Source organism: Talpa europaea (assembly GCF_964194135.1).
Source record: "Talpa europaea genome assembly, chromosome: 9".
In the NCBI taxonomy this organism is placed as follows: Eukaryota; Metazoa; Chordata; class Mammalia; order Eulipotyphla; family Talpidae; genus Talpa; species Talpa europaea.
This window is the reverse complement of record NC_140076.1, coordinates 13,013,726-13,031,458: the sequence shown is the minus strand read 5'-3', so window position 1 is coordinate 13,031,458 and position 17,733 is coordinate 13,013,726. Positions and strand designations below refer to the sequence as shown.

At 50.8% G+C, this 17,733-nt stretch overlaps 1 protein-coding gene across 3 annotated transcripts in view; it reads left to right on the top strand.

The window, feature by feature from the left end:
• ASAP3 (ArfGAP with SH3 domain, ankyrin repeat and PH domain 3) overlaps window positions 1-17,733 on the top strand; it is a gene marked incomplete at both ends in the record, with an annotated part of 41,044 nt that extends 23,311 nt beyond the window's left edge. The window contains 21 exons of one of the 3 annotated variants that reach the window (XM_084243869.1): window positions 904-953; window positions 5,126-5,237; window positions 5,452-5,537; window positions 5,971-6,046; window positions 6,217-6,303; window positions 6,462-6,571; window positions 8,411-8,480; window positions 8,798-8,885; window positions 10,224-10,272; window positions 10,368-10,549; window positions 10,635-10,768; window positions 11,002-11,096; window positions 11,307-11,484; window positions 12,900-12,985; window positions 13,106-13,221; window positions 13,811-13,878; window positions 13,964-14,071; window positions 14,205-14,400; window positions 15,857-16,085; window positions 16,622-16,712; window positions 17,659-17,733. In XM_084243869.1, coding sequence (XP_084099995.1) covers window positions 904-953; window positions 5,126-5,237; window positions 5,452-5,537; window positions 5,971-6,046; window positions 6,217-6,303; window positions 6,462-6,571; window positions 8,411-8,480; window positions 8,798-8,885; window positions 10,224-10,272; window positions 10,368-10,549; window positions 10,635-10,768; window positions 11,002-11,096; window positions 11,307-11,484; window positions 12,900-12,985; window positions 13,106-13,221; window positions 13,811-13,878; window positions 13,964-14,071; window positions 14,205-14,400; window positions 15,857-16,085; window positions 16,622-16,712; window positions 17,659-17,733 — 2,286 coding nt within the window. Of the gene's footprint in view, window positions 1-903; window positions 954-5,103; window positions 5,238-5,451; window positions 5,538-5,970; window positions 6,047-6,216; window positions 6,304-6,461; window positions 6,572-8,410; window positions 8,481-8,797; window positions 8,886-10,223; window positions 10,273-10,367; window positions 10,550-10,634; window positions 10,769-11,001; window positions 11,097-11,306; window positions 11,485-12,899; window positions 12,986-13,105; window positions 13,222-13,810; window positions 13,879-13,963; window positions 14,072-14,201; window positions 14,401-15,856; window positions 16,086-16,621; window positions 16,713-17,658 lie in introns of all 3 variants that reach the window. The other 2 variants (XM_084243868.1, XM_084243870.1) reach the window with 2 other exon arrangements.

Genomic DNA, 17,733 nt, shown 5'->3' with positions numbered 1-17,733 from the left:
TTACAATAACCCTATGAAGTGGGCTTGTGGGTACTGGCCTCCCCATTTTGCAGCTGAGGAAATAACGGCTCAGGCTTTTGGTAACCTGCTTAGAGTTTGCACAGCTAGTGGAAGGAGGGGCCAGTGCGGGAGCCAGGGATCCCGACTCCCAAGCTTGGCTGGTCTCTCTGCTCCTGGGAACCTGTGGCTCTAGGCACAGGAGCGCAACGGTGACAGAATAATCTCCCTGAGAAGTCTGCCCCAGAAAGCCAGGGGAGGAGCTTTGCTCTCCCTAGAGGCTTCCCTCCTTGCCTTAGACTGGGCAGCAGCCTAGGAAACCACCCAAACCAGACAGGCAGCTTTTTCACGTGGCTGACTCAAGATACCTTGGAAGTCTGCGGCTGTTTAGAAGGGTATGAGCAGCCTGGCTGGAGACCCAGGCAAACTAGGCCAGCGACCAGCGAGTCAGAGCTGTGTATCCTGGAGTAGCCTTCTTAGCCCTTCTGTCTCTACCTGGACCCTTCCTGTTGAGAGGATGATCTAGTGCCAGGCAGGAGAAAACAGTGGGGTAAAGTTAGGGGAAGGCACTGAACTTGATCCTCCCATCCTCATTCTTATGATGAGGGGACTTAGGACAGATACCCAAAATCCTACACCCCTGACCAGGGCCCACCCAACCCAACTGATTCTTGGCAATCATGGGAGGCGGTCAGATGGGAAAAGAGAATCAGCCCTGAGAAATGGTTTTGGTTGGGCCAGTTGGGGGCCAAGTTTACAGTCAGAGCTGTGGGAACAGGGGTCTGCTGGAGTATGTCCTGAGCAGCTTAGGGGAGCATGCAAGCAGGAGCCCCTTAAAGGCAGCAAGTCTTGGTTGATGCCAAATCCCAGGTAGTACTTTGGCCAAAGTGTTCTTTTAAACCACAGGATTCCAAAAAGCAGCTGGAGAAGGCGTGGAAGGACTACGAGGCTAAAATGTAAGTGGCTGCAGCCAGGGTGCTTTGTCCCTGAAAGTGAGGCCTTTGTGGCCAAGGGAGGCTGGATTTCGGGTGAACCTAAATATGGCCAGGACATGTTGCCCAAATTGCATGGCATCTTGCTCTCTAGAGGTGTTCAGGGGAGTGATTTATACCCAGGGCTGACCTGATCTGGGGGCTGGGCCGCAAGACCTCCAAAGGGGAGCTATTATGAAGAAATGACCGGACACTACCTGGAGAGCCCTCTGCCCGGTGTGCCAGTCATGGGCAGAGACAAAAGGAGCTACCATTTTCTGAGCACCTCCATGTGCCGGGCGTTTAACCCTCACAATCACCCAGCCCTGTGCAGGAGGCATTAGCTCAGCTGAAAGAGGAAAAATGGAGGTTCAGAGACGTTAAGTCATACGCCCAAATCCACACAGCTAGGCAGAGGCAGAGCCGGATTCCACAGGTTCCTTGATCATCTTTCTGAAATGCCAGGCAGGTATGTAGACACATCTAGCTGGATGGAAAGGAGGAAAGGGAGTTGATGTCATATCCAGGCCTCTTGTGTGCATGTGATTCTCCAGGTCCCTCGCCAGCTGTTGGGACACTGTGGGGACAGAGGAGCCTCAGACCACAGTGATCAGTTATCCCCCTCTTGGCCCACTCTCAGGCTCTGACTCAGCACAGGCCCCAGCCCCAGCCCCTCCCCAGGGCTGAGCCAGGCCCATCCTACCTCACATTGTCTGCTCTTTTTTGTAAAATTTGGTTTTCTCTTGCATTTTGCAAAAGCAACATGTTTTTGTGAATAACTTAGAAAATATGAAGCAAAAGAACAAAATTTTAATTTTCCTGAGATTTGGGTTCTGTGGGTCATATTTAACACCTTTGTTTAAGGGTTTGTTTTTTTCACACGATATGAGTAGCACTGTAATCTTATCACTTAAAAAAAGGGGGGGATTGGCGGGAAGAGAACTGACAAAAACACAGGGGGAATCCTTACTTTCTAAACCTGAAAAATAGCATCTTTCCAGTCATTTTTATACATAAAGAAAATTTCCACAAAACTGAAATCATAATAATCAGATTGTTTTATACATTTTTTTTTTTTACTTAGAAGTGCTTCAGGCCATCTCTCTAGACCATCACATATTCTTATACACTGTCAGTTGTCTCATAAATGCATAATGGATTTCCTCCACCCCGGTCGTTGGGGAAGCATTTTGGAACTTAATCTTTGCCCCACCCATAATTATTTCTATAGGATCAATTCCAAGAAGTAGATCCTGGGTCTTGACTTTCCTTCCAACTCCCAGCGCCATGGGGACCTCCCAAGTCTGACCCAAGGCCGTGACATCTCCCTGCACCAGCCTCTCCAGCCACACTCCTGCTGTGGGTGTGGAGCCTGTGATGAAGGGTGTGGGAGCTGCCATGGGTGTGGCCTTCTGCGCTCATTAGAGAGCCAGGGAGGAGAGGTGGTGAATGCTCAGTCTGTCTTTTTCTTTATTTGATGTGGGTCACACAGCCTTCATCTTCCTGAGTTACCTTGACTAAGCCCTTAGCCTTTCAGGGCATCGTCTACTAAATGGAAAGACCAAGTAGTCCTGCTTTTACCAGATCTAGAAACTGAGCTTGCCTGTAAGGTAAGCTTTACCAGATCTATAATAGATACTGAGCTTGCCTATAAGGTTTCATTTAAAGCTATTGAGAAAAGGGTTGATGATGTGGATTAGAACTCAGGGTTTCTGAGTCCAGGCTCTTACAGCCTCCTGGGTCCTGCTGTGCACATTCCATAGATTGAGCTGAGCTGCATATCCAGGCACAGGCATCTGTACATCAGAAAATTCCGAGTATAGCTAGATATTAGCGAGCCATGCATTGTTGCGTAATTTCACTTCATTCTGACCTAACCAGTCTGGGCAGCAGCTGGACTGATAGCATCTGTTAGTTACCACCAGGAGTCTCACCCCCCAGCTCTTTCCTTTAGAAGGAGGGCTCCCTCTCACCTGCGAGAGGATGCTGAGAAAGGCTTTCCAGGCCCCATCCAGAGTCCAGGTTTATTAGGCTGTTCCCTGTGCAAGGTTTCTTCATCAGAAAAACAGGGCAGGACTTCCGTGCAAGGATGATGTGGAGACGAAATGAGTGCAGTATATATAGAATACCTGGCACTGCAGCTCACCAAGTACTTATTGGCTCCCTTGGCCAGAAGTGGGAACAGAATGGTACAGTGGAGGGGTGGAGGGGGGCAAGAGGTAGGCGCCAGACCTCTGCTCCTGGCTTTTCCCCTGAGCAGCTTGGGATCTTGGGCAATCAATCACTTCCCTTCTCTGGGTCTCCATTTTATCATCTTTAAATAGTCCCTTCCTGTGATTGATCAGAAACACACAGTGAGCATTACGGGATGGGGACCCAGGAGGAAAGGAGGGATGGAACAAATCTGAGCCACGGCATTAGTTGTAGTCCCAAAGGCAAGGTACACATGTGGGTCTAGACACACCTGGGTCCCAGACACACCTGGCTTTAAATCCTGCTGTACCACCTAACAGTGACTTGGACAGTGACATCCCCACAGGTGCCTCATCTGTAAAACGCATTGATGATTCTGTCCCGTGGGGTTATCACTCTAGTTTGTGATCAGCCTAACTGGGCACCTGTTACAACATGAGCACCTAAAAGTCATCATTAGTAAAAATACTTGAGAGCTTCTTGGTGCCAGGCACTGTGATAAGCTCTTTACTTCTGTTACCATATTTATTCCCCTTGGCAGGGAAAAGAGCTGTTATTATCCACAATTTATAGGTAAGTAGTGAGAAAAAAACGATGAAATCGCCTAATGACATATTTCTTAGAACATATCCCATCATTATGGTGTTGTGACGATGACTATATGGTCATCCTCGTCCTTTTTAATAGCTGCATAGTATTCCTTTATATGACCATAGACTAATTTATTTAGCCACTTCCTATTGATAGACATTTCACTTATTTTGTATTTTTCACTGCTGAAAGATATGGTAACCATGTCTACTGGAGATTGTCCTGCCTCTCATTCTCCTGCCCTCCTTAGCAAGCTGCAAGCTCACTGTTGCCAACACACTGCAGGCCCAGCATTGTCATTCTCTCTGCTCCTACTCTTTGCATCTCCTCAAAAGCATCTTCCTGATACCCAGGCCCAGTTCACAGAGCTGTCCCACCCCAACTCCACCACTCTTGCCACAGACTCCCACTTAGAAAAAAAATAACCACATCTGAGAAAATCAAAAACAAAACCCTGCAGAGTCCTGCTTTAGAGCAGTGCTTCCCACCCAGGGATGACTTTATTCCCCCACCCTTGCCCCTAGAAAACATACCTGGTTGTCATAACTGCCATCCAGAGGGCAGAAGGCAGGGATGTTGCTCACATTCCACATCCACAGGACAGGCCCATAGCAGATGACTGTGGTCAAAATGTCTGTAGCTTCAAGGTTGAGAAACTGTTCTGCAGGCCTCCAGGGGCAGTTCTGCATATAAACTCTCTCCTGGGGGGGCCGGGTGGGGTGTCTTACCTCAGCAAGTCTCAGAACTTCACAGCCAGGAGGAAATTGAGAATCCACTCTAGGCCACTGCCTTCTCAGTTTACCAGATGGGAAAAGAAAGCTCTGTAGAGGCCTGGAATAATAATAGCTGTCTTGTCTTCTCTGTGTTAAGTCTTTGACATAGTTTTCTCATGTGGGTCTCAGTAAAAATCCCTATTTTCCAGAAAAGCAGGAGACAGGTTTAGATAGCTCATGTCTGTCTTCTCTGCTTGGGAGCAGAGCTCATAAGCAAGATTATCTCCCTTACACAGGATTCGTGGCCACAAATGTGCAGCCTCCGATGTGGAAATACTCTCAGGACTTGGAATGGGTGGTCTGATGGGTGTGGGATTTCCAGGAAGCCATTACACATGGTTCCACCCATCTCAAGAAAAGGGAAAACAGCCAACCTTGAGATCCATGAGGGAAGGCCCTGATTCCTCTTATTTACAAGGATGGGAAGATCTTCCTGAAGGACTTGGAAGCTTTAAATGAGAAGCTCCATGGGTTCAGAAGAATGAGGGCACTGGGGGTCTCCTTACTCTCACGTGCTCATGGCAGAAGGGAGGATGTAGACATGGTGGGGTGTGAAAGCATGGGGGCGGGTTGTTTAGGTCTGCTTTCCTTGGGGTCTAGGGCCAGGCTGGAGAAGGAAAGGGACCGTGCCCGGGTGACAGGAGGGAGCCTGGGAGAAGCATCCCAGGACACGCAGAGAGAGCGACGCGTCTTCCAGCTGCACATGTGTGAGGTGAGGAGTGCTCCAGGGATGAGGTGGGGTGGAATGTGTCTCCCTATCTGCCTCTCCTGAACCGCCCCCCTGGGGGTTCAGTCCCAGGCTCTGTTCAGGTCCTGACCTTGGATTCTGTCATGGTCAAGAGTCCTGCAGACCTTTATCCTCAAGTTGCAGCCTCTGCCCCTGTCACACATTTTTCCCTGCTCTCTGCCCCTTCTCCCCCCGCCAGTATCTGCTCAAAGCCGGGGAGAGCCAGATGAAACAAGGTCCTGATTTCCTGCAGAGCCTCATCAAGTTCTTCCACGCCCAGCACAAGTAGGTGTCACCCCACAAGCCCATTCCTGACACAGTGCCCCTTACTCCTTGACCCTCCAGGCAACACAGAACCTGGCTCGTACCCAGGGACTGGGAGACCCTGGAGGACTGTATGTGTCTGTACCCCACCGGTAATGCTTTTTATGGCTCCACGTGATCGGGTGCTTACCATATGTCAAGCACTAATACTTTACAATCTTGATGTCACCCAGCCCCCGTTATTATCCCCCATTTTATGGATGATAAAACTGAGGCTCAGCTTCACTAAACTCGCACAGCTAGCAGGTGGGGTGGGGACCCGGACACTAGCTCCGGAGTGCCTGCTCTTGGCCATCAGACTATGCTGGAACCCTTAGAGCACCTTCTCCCATCATTCTTGCTTCATCTCTCATATCCTCTCTTTCTCTGACCTTTGGCCTCTGGTATCTTTTAGTTTTTTCCAAGACGGCTGGAAGGCCGCACAGAGCCTGTCCCCCTTCATCGAGAAGCTGGCAGCCTCGGTACATGCAGTAAGTCGGACCTCACCCTGGGGCATATGTTCCAGTCCCCTGTTCTCCAGGAGCAGTGGTGGGCGTGGAGGAGCTGGCTCCTGCCCAGAGAGTGGGTGTCCACCCTGCTGTCAGGCCTAGGCTCTGTATCTGGCACATCGGGTGATGGGGTCCTGCTCTCTGCCCCACAGCTGCGTCAAGCTCAGGAGGAGGAGCTACAGAAGCTGACCCAGCTCCGGGACTCCCTGCGAGGGGCACTGCAGCTTGAGAGCAGAGAGGTCAGCCCCTGAATCCCAAATGAGTACCCTCCAAGGCTCACCATGGAGGGAGGGAGGGAGAGAAGACCCCTGAGAAGTTGCTGTGAATGAGGCCCCTGCAGAATGGGGCTCTTCCTGCCCAGATGCCCTGATGTCTTCTTTGCACGTCTGAGGAGCAGGAGACTGTGAACCGGAAGAATTCAGGCGGTGGCTACAGCATCCACCAGCACCAAGGCAACAAGCAGTTTGGGACAGAGAAAGTGGGCTTTCTGTACAAGAAAAGTGATGGGTAAGTGAGAGAGCTTAACTGACTTGCCCAAAGTCACACAGCCAGTAAACAATAGGGTTGGGGAAGCTGCCCTAATGGACAGGTCTTACTTGGTAGACCCTGAGGGCTCTGGGACCCTTCAATCTGGCAATGCAAAATCATCAGAATCGGGCCTCCCAGGTGGCGCAGTGGTTGAGTGCTGGGTTGCGAAGCTGCCCGCGGCCTCTGCGGCGCCGGTTCGATCCCCGGCTGCTCCCCGGCCACCGGAGGAGGGTCCCACATGGCACGCAGACCTCTCCTGCTGCCCGCTGCTCCCCTCAGCAGTGTACTTCGCTCCTTCTGCCTGTTCTGCTCCCTGCTCTGGCTCTGGTGAATTCTCTCACCCTCCCGGCTTCTGACTGTACCCAGTGCATGTATAAACCAAACAAACAAACAAATAAACAAATAGATAAATAAATAAGACATGCCTCTAGAAAATTAAAAAAAAAAAAAATCATCAGAATCCAGGGCACATGAACTTCTGCTTAAAGTCATTGTTGTTTTTTAACTTGAAGAACAGCAGCAGTGGCTGACACACATGGAGCACTTACTATGCCCTAGACAGGCCATGTCCTCACTCTTAACCTCAGCGATATACTAACCATGCCTGGAAATGAACGTGGTGGACTGCTTTGCTCCCATGCATAAAGAAATCAAAGGCCCTTTTAGGATACAGTCATGTTTCTACTTACTTTTTATCAAAGATTCACTTTTTATCCGATTAATTTTGTTACAGAAGTATTAGGGAGCTTGGATCATGGGTTAGCTGGCTTGATTTTTGAGGATCAAAATCCTCATCTTCCTTTGTCCTTCGCTATAATTCATCAGTTGTCACCAAGAACCTGTTCCTCCCCTCAGGCCAGGGGCTCCCTAAGGTTGGAAGCTGTGTCTCTTCCATCGGCCATCTGAAGCTCTCAGATGGCCAAGGTCAAGTGGTCTCCCTTAGAATAAGGGTTCCCAGAGAGCGTGGCTGTGTTTCCCCCATCAGACTGGGAACTTCCTAAGGACACAGCTGTTATCTCCTCTGTCAGAAAGGAGCCCCAGAGAGGGAGGGATGTGGGGACCAAGGGATGAAGAGGTGAAAAGGTGTGGCTGGATGTCTTATAAGTGGGGGTGAGGACCTGGTCCAGGACTCTGTTTTCTGATACAAGGGAATTAGAGGTGAGCCTTGTGTCACTGTCTTTTTTTTATGATGCTTTTTTTTTTTAATATTAAATTTTATTTTTATATTCCCCCATACAATTGCAAACGCCCCATTCTGACCCCAATCCTTCCCCTCCCGCCCCCCACCCCCCAAAAAGTGTCTCTGGTTCATAGTTGTTTGTTGATTTTGATGTTCACTTTCTTATAGTTATTCATTTTCCTGGTCCCTTATTTAAGTTTTCTAGATTCCTGCTATGAGTGAGACCATCCGGTATTTTTCTTTTTCTTTTTGGCTTATTTCGCTGAGCATGATCCCTTCCAGCGCCATCCATGTTGCTGCAAATTGCATGTGTTTATCTTTTTTGAATGCTGAGTAATATTCCATGGTATATATGTACCACATCTTCTTGATCCAGTCATCTATTTTTGGGCATTTGGGCTGTTTCCAAAGCTTAGCTATTGTAAATAGTGCTGCTATAAACATAGGGGTGCAGGTGCTCTTTGGAATTGATGTTTCTGTGTCCTTTGGGTAAATACCTAGGAGTGGAATTGCTGGATCATATGGAAGCTCTATGTTTAGTAGGTCCAGAAATCTCCACACAGCTCTCCACAGTGGTTGGACCAGTTTGCACTCCCACCAACAGCTTGTGTCACTGTCTTTCTATCCGCCGGCCCTAGGATACGAAGAGTGTGGCAGAAAAGGAAGTGCGGCATCAAGTATGGCTGCTTGACCATCTCACACAGCACGGTGAGGTCTGGAGGGGCGGGGTCTCAACGGGGCATCCTCTCCTCCTGGTGTTAAGCAGACAAGTGTCAAACAAACCATCTCCCAGGACAGGCCCCCCCACACCTGGATCCAGGTAGCCAGAGACCCAATATGAGAGGAAGGAGGGGACCCAAAGCCCCCAAATGTAGTAACCCTCACACCACATTCTGGAGGTGCTGGAAGAAAGATTGAAACTGGAACCAGATTATTATGTCCGTTGAACAGTTTAGGAAACAGAGGACTGAGTTCGGGAGGCCCAGAGGATAACAAGTACATTCTCCACCCCCAATTTCCCACAGATAAACCGCCCCCCAGTGAAGCTGACTCTGCTGACGTGCCAAGTGAGGCCGAACGCTGAGGAGAAAAAGTGTTTTGACCTGGTGACCCGTGAGTAGTGTCTGTCCCCTCCCCACAACTGCCCAGGGCTTCTCTCAGACCTGCCAGCTCCCAGGAGGCTTCCGTTGGACTTGACATGTGTCTGCAACAGCTGCTACTGCAGGCATGAGACTCTTTAGGCCCTGGATACCTGTAAGGCATATTCGGATAGTTATGGTGCCAGGCTTTCCTTGCAAGTTGGTCTAGTCTGAGAAAGACCTAGGTCTAAGCTTCAGGGCACTCTCTCTGGCAGGGATGTGATAACCGGGACCCAGGACTGTAAGATGAGGGGGAACATCAGAAGAGGGGTGAAGCTGTAACATCGTAGAAGATTAGAGAGGGGAACAGCCTGCCCTGCTGGGGAAATCAGGAAAGGCTGCCTGGAGGAGAGAACATTAGGGTTAAGCGTTTTGTTTTTTTATTCTTTTTTTTTTTTTTTTTTAAGGAAAGATTTAGGGAAACTAAGATTTAGGGAATCCTTTATTTTTTTTTTAAAGATTTATTTATTTATGCATATAAGAACTGGGGTACAGGCCAGAGGTGTGGGGGGTGAGAGGATTCACCAGAGACAGAGTGGGGAACAGAACAGGCAGACTAACTGAAATATACTGCTGTGGGGAGCAGCGGGCGTGAGCGAGTCAGGAGAGGTCTGCTGAGCCATATGGATTGCTCCCTGGCGGGCCGGGGGATTGAACTCAGATTGCTTCATAGGTTGCGTCTTAACCCCCTGCGCCACCAGGGAGCCCCAGAGTATAGCCTTGAAGGACACAAAAAGTAGAGTTTGGGAGGAAGACATTTCAGGAGGCAGGACTGGTGTGATGAAAGGCTTGGGAAGTGGGTCTGGCCAGTTTGCCCAGAGTGCAGGGTTCACACAGGGTGGGAGATAAGGTCTGGAAATGCTTCTTAAAGGTTCAGACCTTATTTCTTGACAACAGGGAGCCAATAGGGCTCTTGGGGGCAGAGGAGTGGCCTGATTAGAGCAGAATCTTATGCACAGTCTGGCAGCTGGGGATGTAGGGAAACTACATGGGCTGCAGGCTAGGTGGGATCTCCTGCCTCTGAGTTGGTCCTGTGTCCAGGGACACCTCCCTAGATCCTGGAATCCTGGATCCCTGGAACCAGGGCTTCACCCAGAGGGCCCTATTCTGTTGGGATTCTGCTTTAGAGGTGATTTCTGAGAAGCCACCCTGCTGCCAGCCACTGTCATTCCCCTTCCAACTCCAGTTTAGCAGGGCCTGTTCCCACACGGGCAAAAGTCCTCCTGGATCCCGTGGTTTAGTGAAGGGCTCACTGGGCCCCGGCAAGGCCAGTAGGATACTGTGGGCCAGACAACCCCTTCTCTCCCCACAGACAACAGGACATACCATTTCCAGGCAGAGGACGAGCATGAGTGTGAGGCGTGAGTACCCCCACACCAGCCTGGGGTGGCAAGGGAGCCTATTTAGCCCTGCCACCCAGAGTATCACCCCTGTGCCACCCACACCCTTTCTGCAGGTGGGTGTCAGTGCTGCAGAACAGCAAGGACGAAGCCTTGAGCAGCGCCTTCCTTGGGGAGCCCAGCGGCAACCCTGGGCCACCAGGGCTGGATGGGGAACCCCAAGACCTCACAAAGCTGCTCATCGCTGAGGTGAAGAGCAGGCCCGGGAATGGCCACTGCTGCGACTGCAGGGCTGCAGGTCCGGTGGGTGGGGCCAGGCCGGGAGGGAAGTGGAAATGGAGGGGAGGGCCTGCACCTCCAGATGCGACCTATTCTGCTTATAGACCCCACGTGGCTCAGCACCAACCTGGGCGTGCTCACCTGCATCCAGTGTTCAGGCGTCCACCGTGAGCTGGGCGTGCGCTTCTCACGCATGCAGTCCCTCACCTTGGACCTGCTGGGACCCTCTGAGTTGTTGGTGAGGGCAGGGAGGGGCCTGGACGAGGCCTGTGGGGACCTGGGACGTGGTTTGACCAGGGCTCTGGGCTTGGGCAAACGACTGCCCCGTTTGCAGGGTTGGGTGGGGCAGGAACCAGAAAGGGAGAGTTCAGGGGTGGATCCTGGGCTGGAAGGGAAACCCTCTGGAGTCTCAGCCCTCCAGGCGTCTGACTAACCACCGGTCTTACTTCCACTACTCGCTGCGGACCCCAGCTTGCCTTGAGCATCGGAAACACGCGCTTCAATGAGGTCATGGAAGCCCAGCTGCCTTCACATGGTGGCCCCAAACCCTCAGCCGAGAGCGACATGTAAGGGTCCTGGCTGGGGATTTTGCTTCCCCAGCTCCCAGGGTCTCAGAAGGATCTTGAGCCAGAAGTCTGGGGAGAGGGGCACCTCAGACCTGGGAATCCAGCATGTGGCTCTGGGAAAAAGGAGATCCAGTTTCTAGGGCATGGTGCCGGGGGTCAGCTGGGTGGAACAAGTCCGTATTCTGAGATTCTGTGCTTGTCTTTTGGCAGGAGTGCCCGCAGGGACTATATTGTAGCCAAGTACGTGGAACACAGGTTTGCCCGGCGCTCTACACCTGAACCCCAGAGACTCCGTACAGCCATTTGCAACCGGGACCTTCTCTCAGTCCTGGAGGCCTTTGCTAATGGGCAGGACTTTGGGCAGCCATTGCCTGTGCCAGAGGGGCAGGTGAGAACCACCTCCCAGGGCCACTTAAGCCCACGGGCTCCTCCAGGACCAGGTCTGGAGCTGTTCTACTTTACAGACCCTCTGTGGCTCAGCTGAACGTTCCCTCTCCCCCACTTCTGCCTATGTCAGACACCTGCTCCAATCCACCCCTCTGCGGGGTAAAGGGGAGCACACTATTTCCTTCAAGGAGACCTAGGCCAGCATTCTGACTTTGTCATTTTCTAGCTGTGTGGCCCAGAGCAGGTTACTTAATTTCTCTGCGCTTCATTTGCTCATCTATAAAGTGAGTTGATGATGGTGCCCCTAGCACTGAAAGAGAAAATTCAGTTGTACTATATGTAAAGGGTCTGGTGCATAATATGCGTGCAGCAAATGTTACTATCCTCTCGCCCTTGAATAACCCTGCATGCAGATGGCGGGAGGGGTAGACCACTGCATTAGGAACTCCAGTAACAGACGTCAGTGAGCCTGAAGGTGGGGTGGGCTATCATTTGAAATGGGTAGTGTCAGTTTTACAAGATACATGTGGAGCTTGATTGCATGACAATGAATATAACTCAACACTACTGAACTATGTGCTTAGAAACATTGAAGCTCCATTAACATCGAAGTGGGATGTGGTGTTTATTTTACTGCAATAAAAAATGTTGAATGTGGTCAAAAACACATCTCATAAAATTTGTCGCTTTAAACTTTTTGTCTTTCTAAAAAAGAGAGAGATGAAAGATTAAACCGGCAAGAGTTGATGTTTGATTGAGCATCAAAAATTGGATGTCATGTTTTCGAGGTGTTCATTTGCTATCTTGGTAGGGCTAGCTGGGAGGGGGCAGCTCTTAGGCAAGGAAAGATTTTGGAATGGCCTACAGGTGAGTGAAAGTTTGAGGTCAGCTGAGATCTTAGGGGGCTGGTAAGAGAGAGGAACCCAGGGCCGAGAACCACATTGGGAAACGCCTTCTACGGGGTGCCAGAGGAGGAAGAGCCACTGAAGGAAATGATGAGAAGACTCCTCCCAGGCCCCCTGGTGGCCTACGGGTTAGGTCTCAGCGCTGTCACCACCACGGCCTGAGTTCCATCCCCAGCCGGGCAGCTAAGCCACTTGGCACAGCAGACCTCTCCTGTCCCGTTGCTCCCCTCAGCAGTGTATTTCAGTAGATCCTCCTGTTCTGCTCCCCACTCTATCTCTAGTGAATCCTCTCACCCCCTACACCCTAGTTCTTCTACAGATAAATACATCTTTAAAAAAAAAAAAAAAAGAAGAAGACTCCATCCAACCATGAGGTTTCATCCAGTCTCCTTTCTCAGGGGTGTTGGCAGCTTCATATCTGGAGGTGTCTAGAGGTGTTGGGGGCAGCAAGGTTACTACTGGAGGCAGGTAGGTGAACTGGGGAGACTCAGATGTGTGGACATGTACTTAGGTCCCTGGAGAGCCAGCCCTGCACCTGGCTGTCAGAGTTGCCAACCAGGCCTCCCTGCCCCTGGTGGACTTCATCATCCAGAATGGGTGAGAACCTCTCTGCCCATCACACACCCTCCTCCTTCCTCTTCTCTCCCTCTTTTCCCCCGACTCTGAACCCCTCACCTGTCTGTTCTTTTCCTTCTGACCTGACCATGTCACCCCCAGGGGCCACCTGGACGCCAAGGCTGCTGATGGGAACAGCGCTCTGCACTGCGCTGCTCTCCACAACCAGCCCGACTGCCTCAAGCTGCTGCTGAAAGGGAGAGCTTCCATCGGCACAGGTGGGGCCCCCACGCCCCCTCCTCTAGTCCCTGTCCCCACTCCCTCTCTTGTGGGACTTCTGCCTTTTTCCTGGACAGAGGGCGCTGGTAACATGCATGGGTTTTGCAGGCAGATTTGGGTTCTAATCCTTCCCTGCCTCTGAGCGCTTCTGTGAACATGGGCTTTGTCCATTCATCTCTTGAACCTCAGCTTCCTTATCTGTATGATGGGAGTGACCTTGTAGACCCGCTGAGTGCATAAAATAAAATCATATCTTTGAAAGTCCCTAGTCAAGTCTGAATAATAGTGATTGGAATAGCCACCATTTATTGTTTAATATGTACCTAGTAACGTGCCAAGTGCTCGACCAATATCATTTTCTCAGTAATCCTCACAATGCCCTCGTCAAGTCGTTACTAGTCTCACTCATTTTATAGTTGAGAAGATTAAGGCTGACAGAGGTTAAGGAACTTGCCCAAGGTCACACAGCCAGAGTAGCAGAGCTAGGATTCAAACCCAGACCATCTGATTGCAAAGACCCATCCTAACCTTTAACCTATAATGCCTCTTTGACCCTGATCTTGGCCCCTGACTTTATACGCCTTACAGTAAATGATGCAGGAGAGACAGCTCTGGACATCGCCAGGAAGAAGCAGCATAAGGAATGCGAGGAGCTGGTGAGGCCTCAGCAAGGTGGGTGAGCCCCTGATCCTTTTGCTCTCTCTGCTGATCTCTGAACTGCCAAGGCTTTGTTTTCGGCAGCTGGAGCAGGCTCAGGCTGGGACCCTGGCCTTCCCTCTGCACCTGGACTACTCCTGGGGACTTTCCACAGAGCCCGGTTCTGACAGTGAGGAGGACGAGGAAGAGAAGGTGGGTCTCAGCCCTTGCCTCACAGGCCTCCAGACAGCAGAAGGGAGGAGCCCGATGGGATCTAGAGGGGGGGTGTGGCCAGGCTGAATTGGGGGAACCAGGCAGTCCTCCTCCCACACTTTTCCCCCAGCAGCGCTGCCCTCTGAAGCCCCCTGCCCAGGCACGCTGGACCAGTGGGAGAGTGGACATCAGCAATAAGACCTATGAGACCATTGCCAGCCTGGGATCAGCTGCCCCTCAGAGTCAGAGTGAGGATTGCCCCCCACCCTTGCCAGTCAAGAACCCGACTCGGGCTGCAGGCCTAGTGCGTGTGGGACATACCAGTGGAGGTATGGTTGGCCACTCAGGAATACTCATCGTACCACTCACGGAGGGATACGGGGGGTGGGCACTGAGCTAGAGTGTACGTCAGTCCATATCATCCTCATAGTCATGTCAGGTAGGGATTACCATCTCCCCCCTAAAGGAACAGAGATGTTAAGTAACATGCCCAAGATCCCACAGCTAAAGAGTCTCTGGTGTGGGATTCAAACTCAGGTCTCTTTTTCTAAATTGCCAGTGTTTCCCTTAAATCAAAAGAGAGAGGAGCACTTTTGAGCAACCACTTTTGAGCAATCCTTTGAGGGTGACCCAGACACGACACATGTAGTTAGTGGGGGAGATAAAAACTGTAATGTTACAAACCTTAGTTGAACATTTTCATTAATTTTCTGCTTCAGACTAAAAGGCAGGGAGAAAGTAGTTAGTGGGGGAGATAAAAACTGTAATGTTACAAACCTTAGTTGAACATTTTCATTAATTTTCTGCTTCAGACTAAAAGGCAGGGAGAAGTTATAGAAGATATTTGTAAAATAGGTTTGGGTAAAAACTTTACAAAGTAGGGCCTCCCTGGTGGCGCAGGTGGTTGAGCTTAGCACTGTGAGGCTGTCTGCAGCCTCTGCAGGCGGGTTCCATCCCCGCCGGCCTCGGAGCAGCCCACATGGCGAGCAGACCTCTCTTGTCTTGCCCACTGCTCCCCTCAGCAGTGTATTCCGTCAGTCTGCCTGTTCTGTTCCCTGCTCTGTCTCTGGTGAATCCTCTCACCCTCCTGTGCATCTGGCCTGTACCCCGGTTCTTGTATAAATAAAATAAATCTTTTAAAAAAAATAACTTTACAAAGTAGAATAGTAAACATTTCACATGCTTTAGATATTGCACTGCCAAAATAAAAATGCCCCATTCTCCCATTTTCCTCTTATTTAATTTGAATTTCTAGATAATTATCTTCTCTACCTCTCCTTTGACTTTCTGTCATTGAGATGAAAGTATAAAGATTTTAGGTTTTCTAACAACACCAAAAACCTGAAATGCTATTCATTATACCATCAGACATAGTGTGATAGACTGTAAATCCCAAAGGTCAGGGATTTGAGTGCTTTGTTGACTATTTCTCCAGGACCTAACACAGCTCTTCTTAAGAATTATGGGTTGAGTGAATGCACAGGCTTGTTCATGAACAGGGGGCATATTCTTTTGGGGTTAGGGGTGGTTTAGGAAAACTTCCTGGTGGGGGCAGCTTCTTGGCTGAGCAGGAGAGCAGGCGTGAACAAAGCAAAACAGTGACTAGGTGTCCCTAACCACCATGGATGAATGCAGGCAACAAGCATAATGGGGAGAGTTGAAAAGATTGCTGGAGAGGGACTGATGGACATTTGGAGAGACCCATAATAGATCCTACAGGTCAAGACTGCTGTGAGATTAAGCAGAGTAAGTGACAAAGTCAGATTTTATCACTTTTCATTTCAGATCGTTCCGAAGTCCCCAGTCTGACCTTGGAGCCCCCTGGGGCCCCTGAGAGCCTGAGCAGTCTAGCCTCCTCCTCCTCCTCCAGCCTCACAAGCCCTGTGGAATCTGGGGGTCTCGGCCAAATCCTGCCCAGTTCTGAAGAGGGTCTCTTGGAGCCCCCAGGCCCCTCCCGACCCAGCCTGGCATCTGGAGCCACCCCTGCAGAGATGTATCTGCCAGTCCGGTTCAGGTTAGTGAGTGCCCAGCTGTGTGGCCTGGGGAAGTCTCCTGACCTTTGTGAGCATCCATTTTTTTTTCCCCTGCCTCTAAATAGTTCCTGGATACTTCCCAGCTTTGGTATCCATGATCAATATAAAAATGCTAGACCATGAGTGCAGGGTGATTAGACTCCTTCACACATTTGCTCCCAAGTGTGACTGCAGACTGCTGAAGCTATAATAGAGAAGGCTTAGTCCCTCGTGGGTAGCTTATTCCAGAAGCCCAGTGAAAGCTTCACACTGTCCCTACCTCCAATGCAGGACTTAGTCCTCCGCTCTGTGCAAACTCTTACAGTTTGGAGTTTGGGGAGTAGAGCTGAGACATCTCTAGAGCCCCCTGGAGGTTGATTCCAAGGTTCTTGGGCCTGGGAGGATGGAGCCTGGGCTCCTGGTGGACTCTTTACCCACTTATCCAAAGCCCCCTGCCTTGCTTCCCACCTCACCCTTTCTCCCCACTCTGAGGGGCTTTCTGGGCACAGGGCTCTCATTGGCCTTCCCTGCCTTCCAGCTCTGAGAGCACTCGCTCCTACCGGCGGGGAGGCCGGAGCCTGGAAGACTGTCCATCAGCAAGGCAGCCTCTACCCAAAAGGAACGTGCCGGTAGGAACTCCAGCACTGGGGTTTGTGGGGTGGAGGCAGTGTACCTGGGAGAGAGAGCTGGTCAAAAGGAAGCTAATTGGGGTGAAAGACCTTTCCTTATGCTGGGGTCCATATGGGTGGCCCCAGTGTGGCCAGGCCCTGTCCTAGTGCTGCTCCTTCCCCATTCCAGCCCAAGATGGATGAAACCCGGAGACCCCAGGTCTTGAGGGACAGCAGAGGTAATGAAGCCCAAGCTCTGGCTGCTCCCCGGGGAGGAGGAGCATGGCTGTGTCAGCCAGGCTGGCCGCTCAGAGGAGGAATCACTTCCCTGCAGACAAGACAGGGTTAGGATGACTGTGCCTGTTTGCCCAGCTCTCCCCTTGTAAAGAGTCTACTGAAATCCACTGAGACTTCCAGCTCCGCGGCATAGAGCGATGTGACAGGGACAAAGTAAGAGCTGTCATCCTGCATCTGGCTTCTCCGTGCTCAATCATGTCTCAAAAATACACATTTGGTTGAGGAACCTGGGAGTAGGCATAGGCCAGAATCAGTTGTGTCAGGAAGGAAGCTGCCTCTGTTTCTGTATTTGGGGGAGTCCTCAGGAATAGTGCTGGTTGTCTGTGTGGGAGTCAGAGATGACAGGGCAGGAACTGGGTCTCTCTGGAGAATTATCATCTTTATTCCATCAAACTCAGGCACCAGACACCAATCTGTCCGCAACCAGGTACCCATCCCCCAGCATTCAGTTGATGCCTGTTGTTGAAGCATGTGCGTTAATAAGGACTTGTGTGACCTGGGCTTTACAGTGAGAAGGCCTTGGCAAGTGGCTTGGCTCATCAAACCTCAGTCTCATCATCTATAAAGTGGGAATCATTTCATCTGCCCACAAGAGGACACTTGTGAAACTGAGTGAGATTAACATCTGGTATATAATGGGTGCTGAGGAATTTTCATCATCTCTCCCCAGGCTGGCTTCACTGAAGGAGATGGCTCGAGGACTGGGGTTCTCCCATCAAGTTCTGTGCAGCTTCTTCAAGACTAG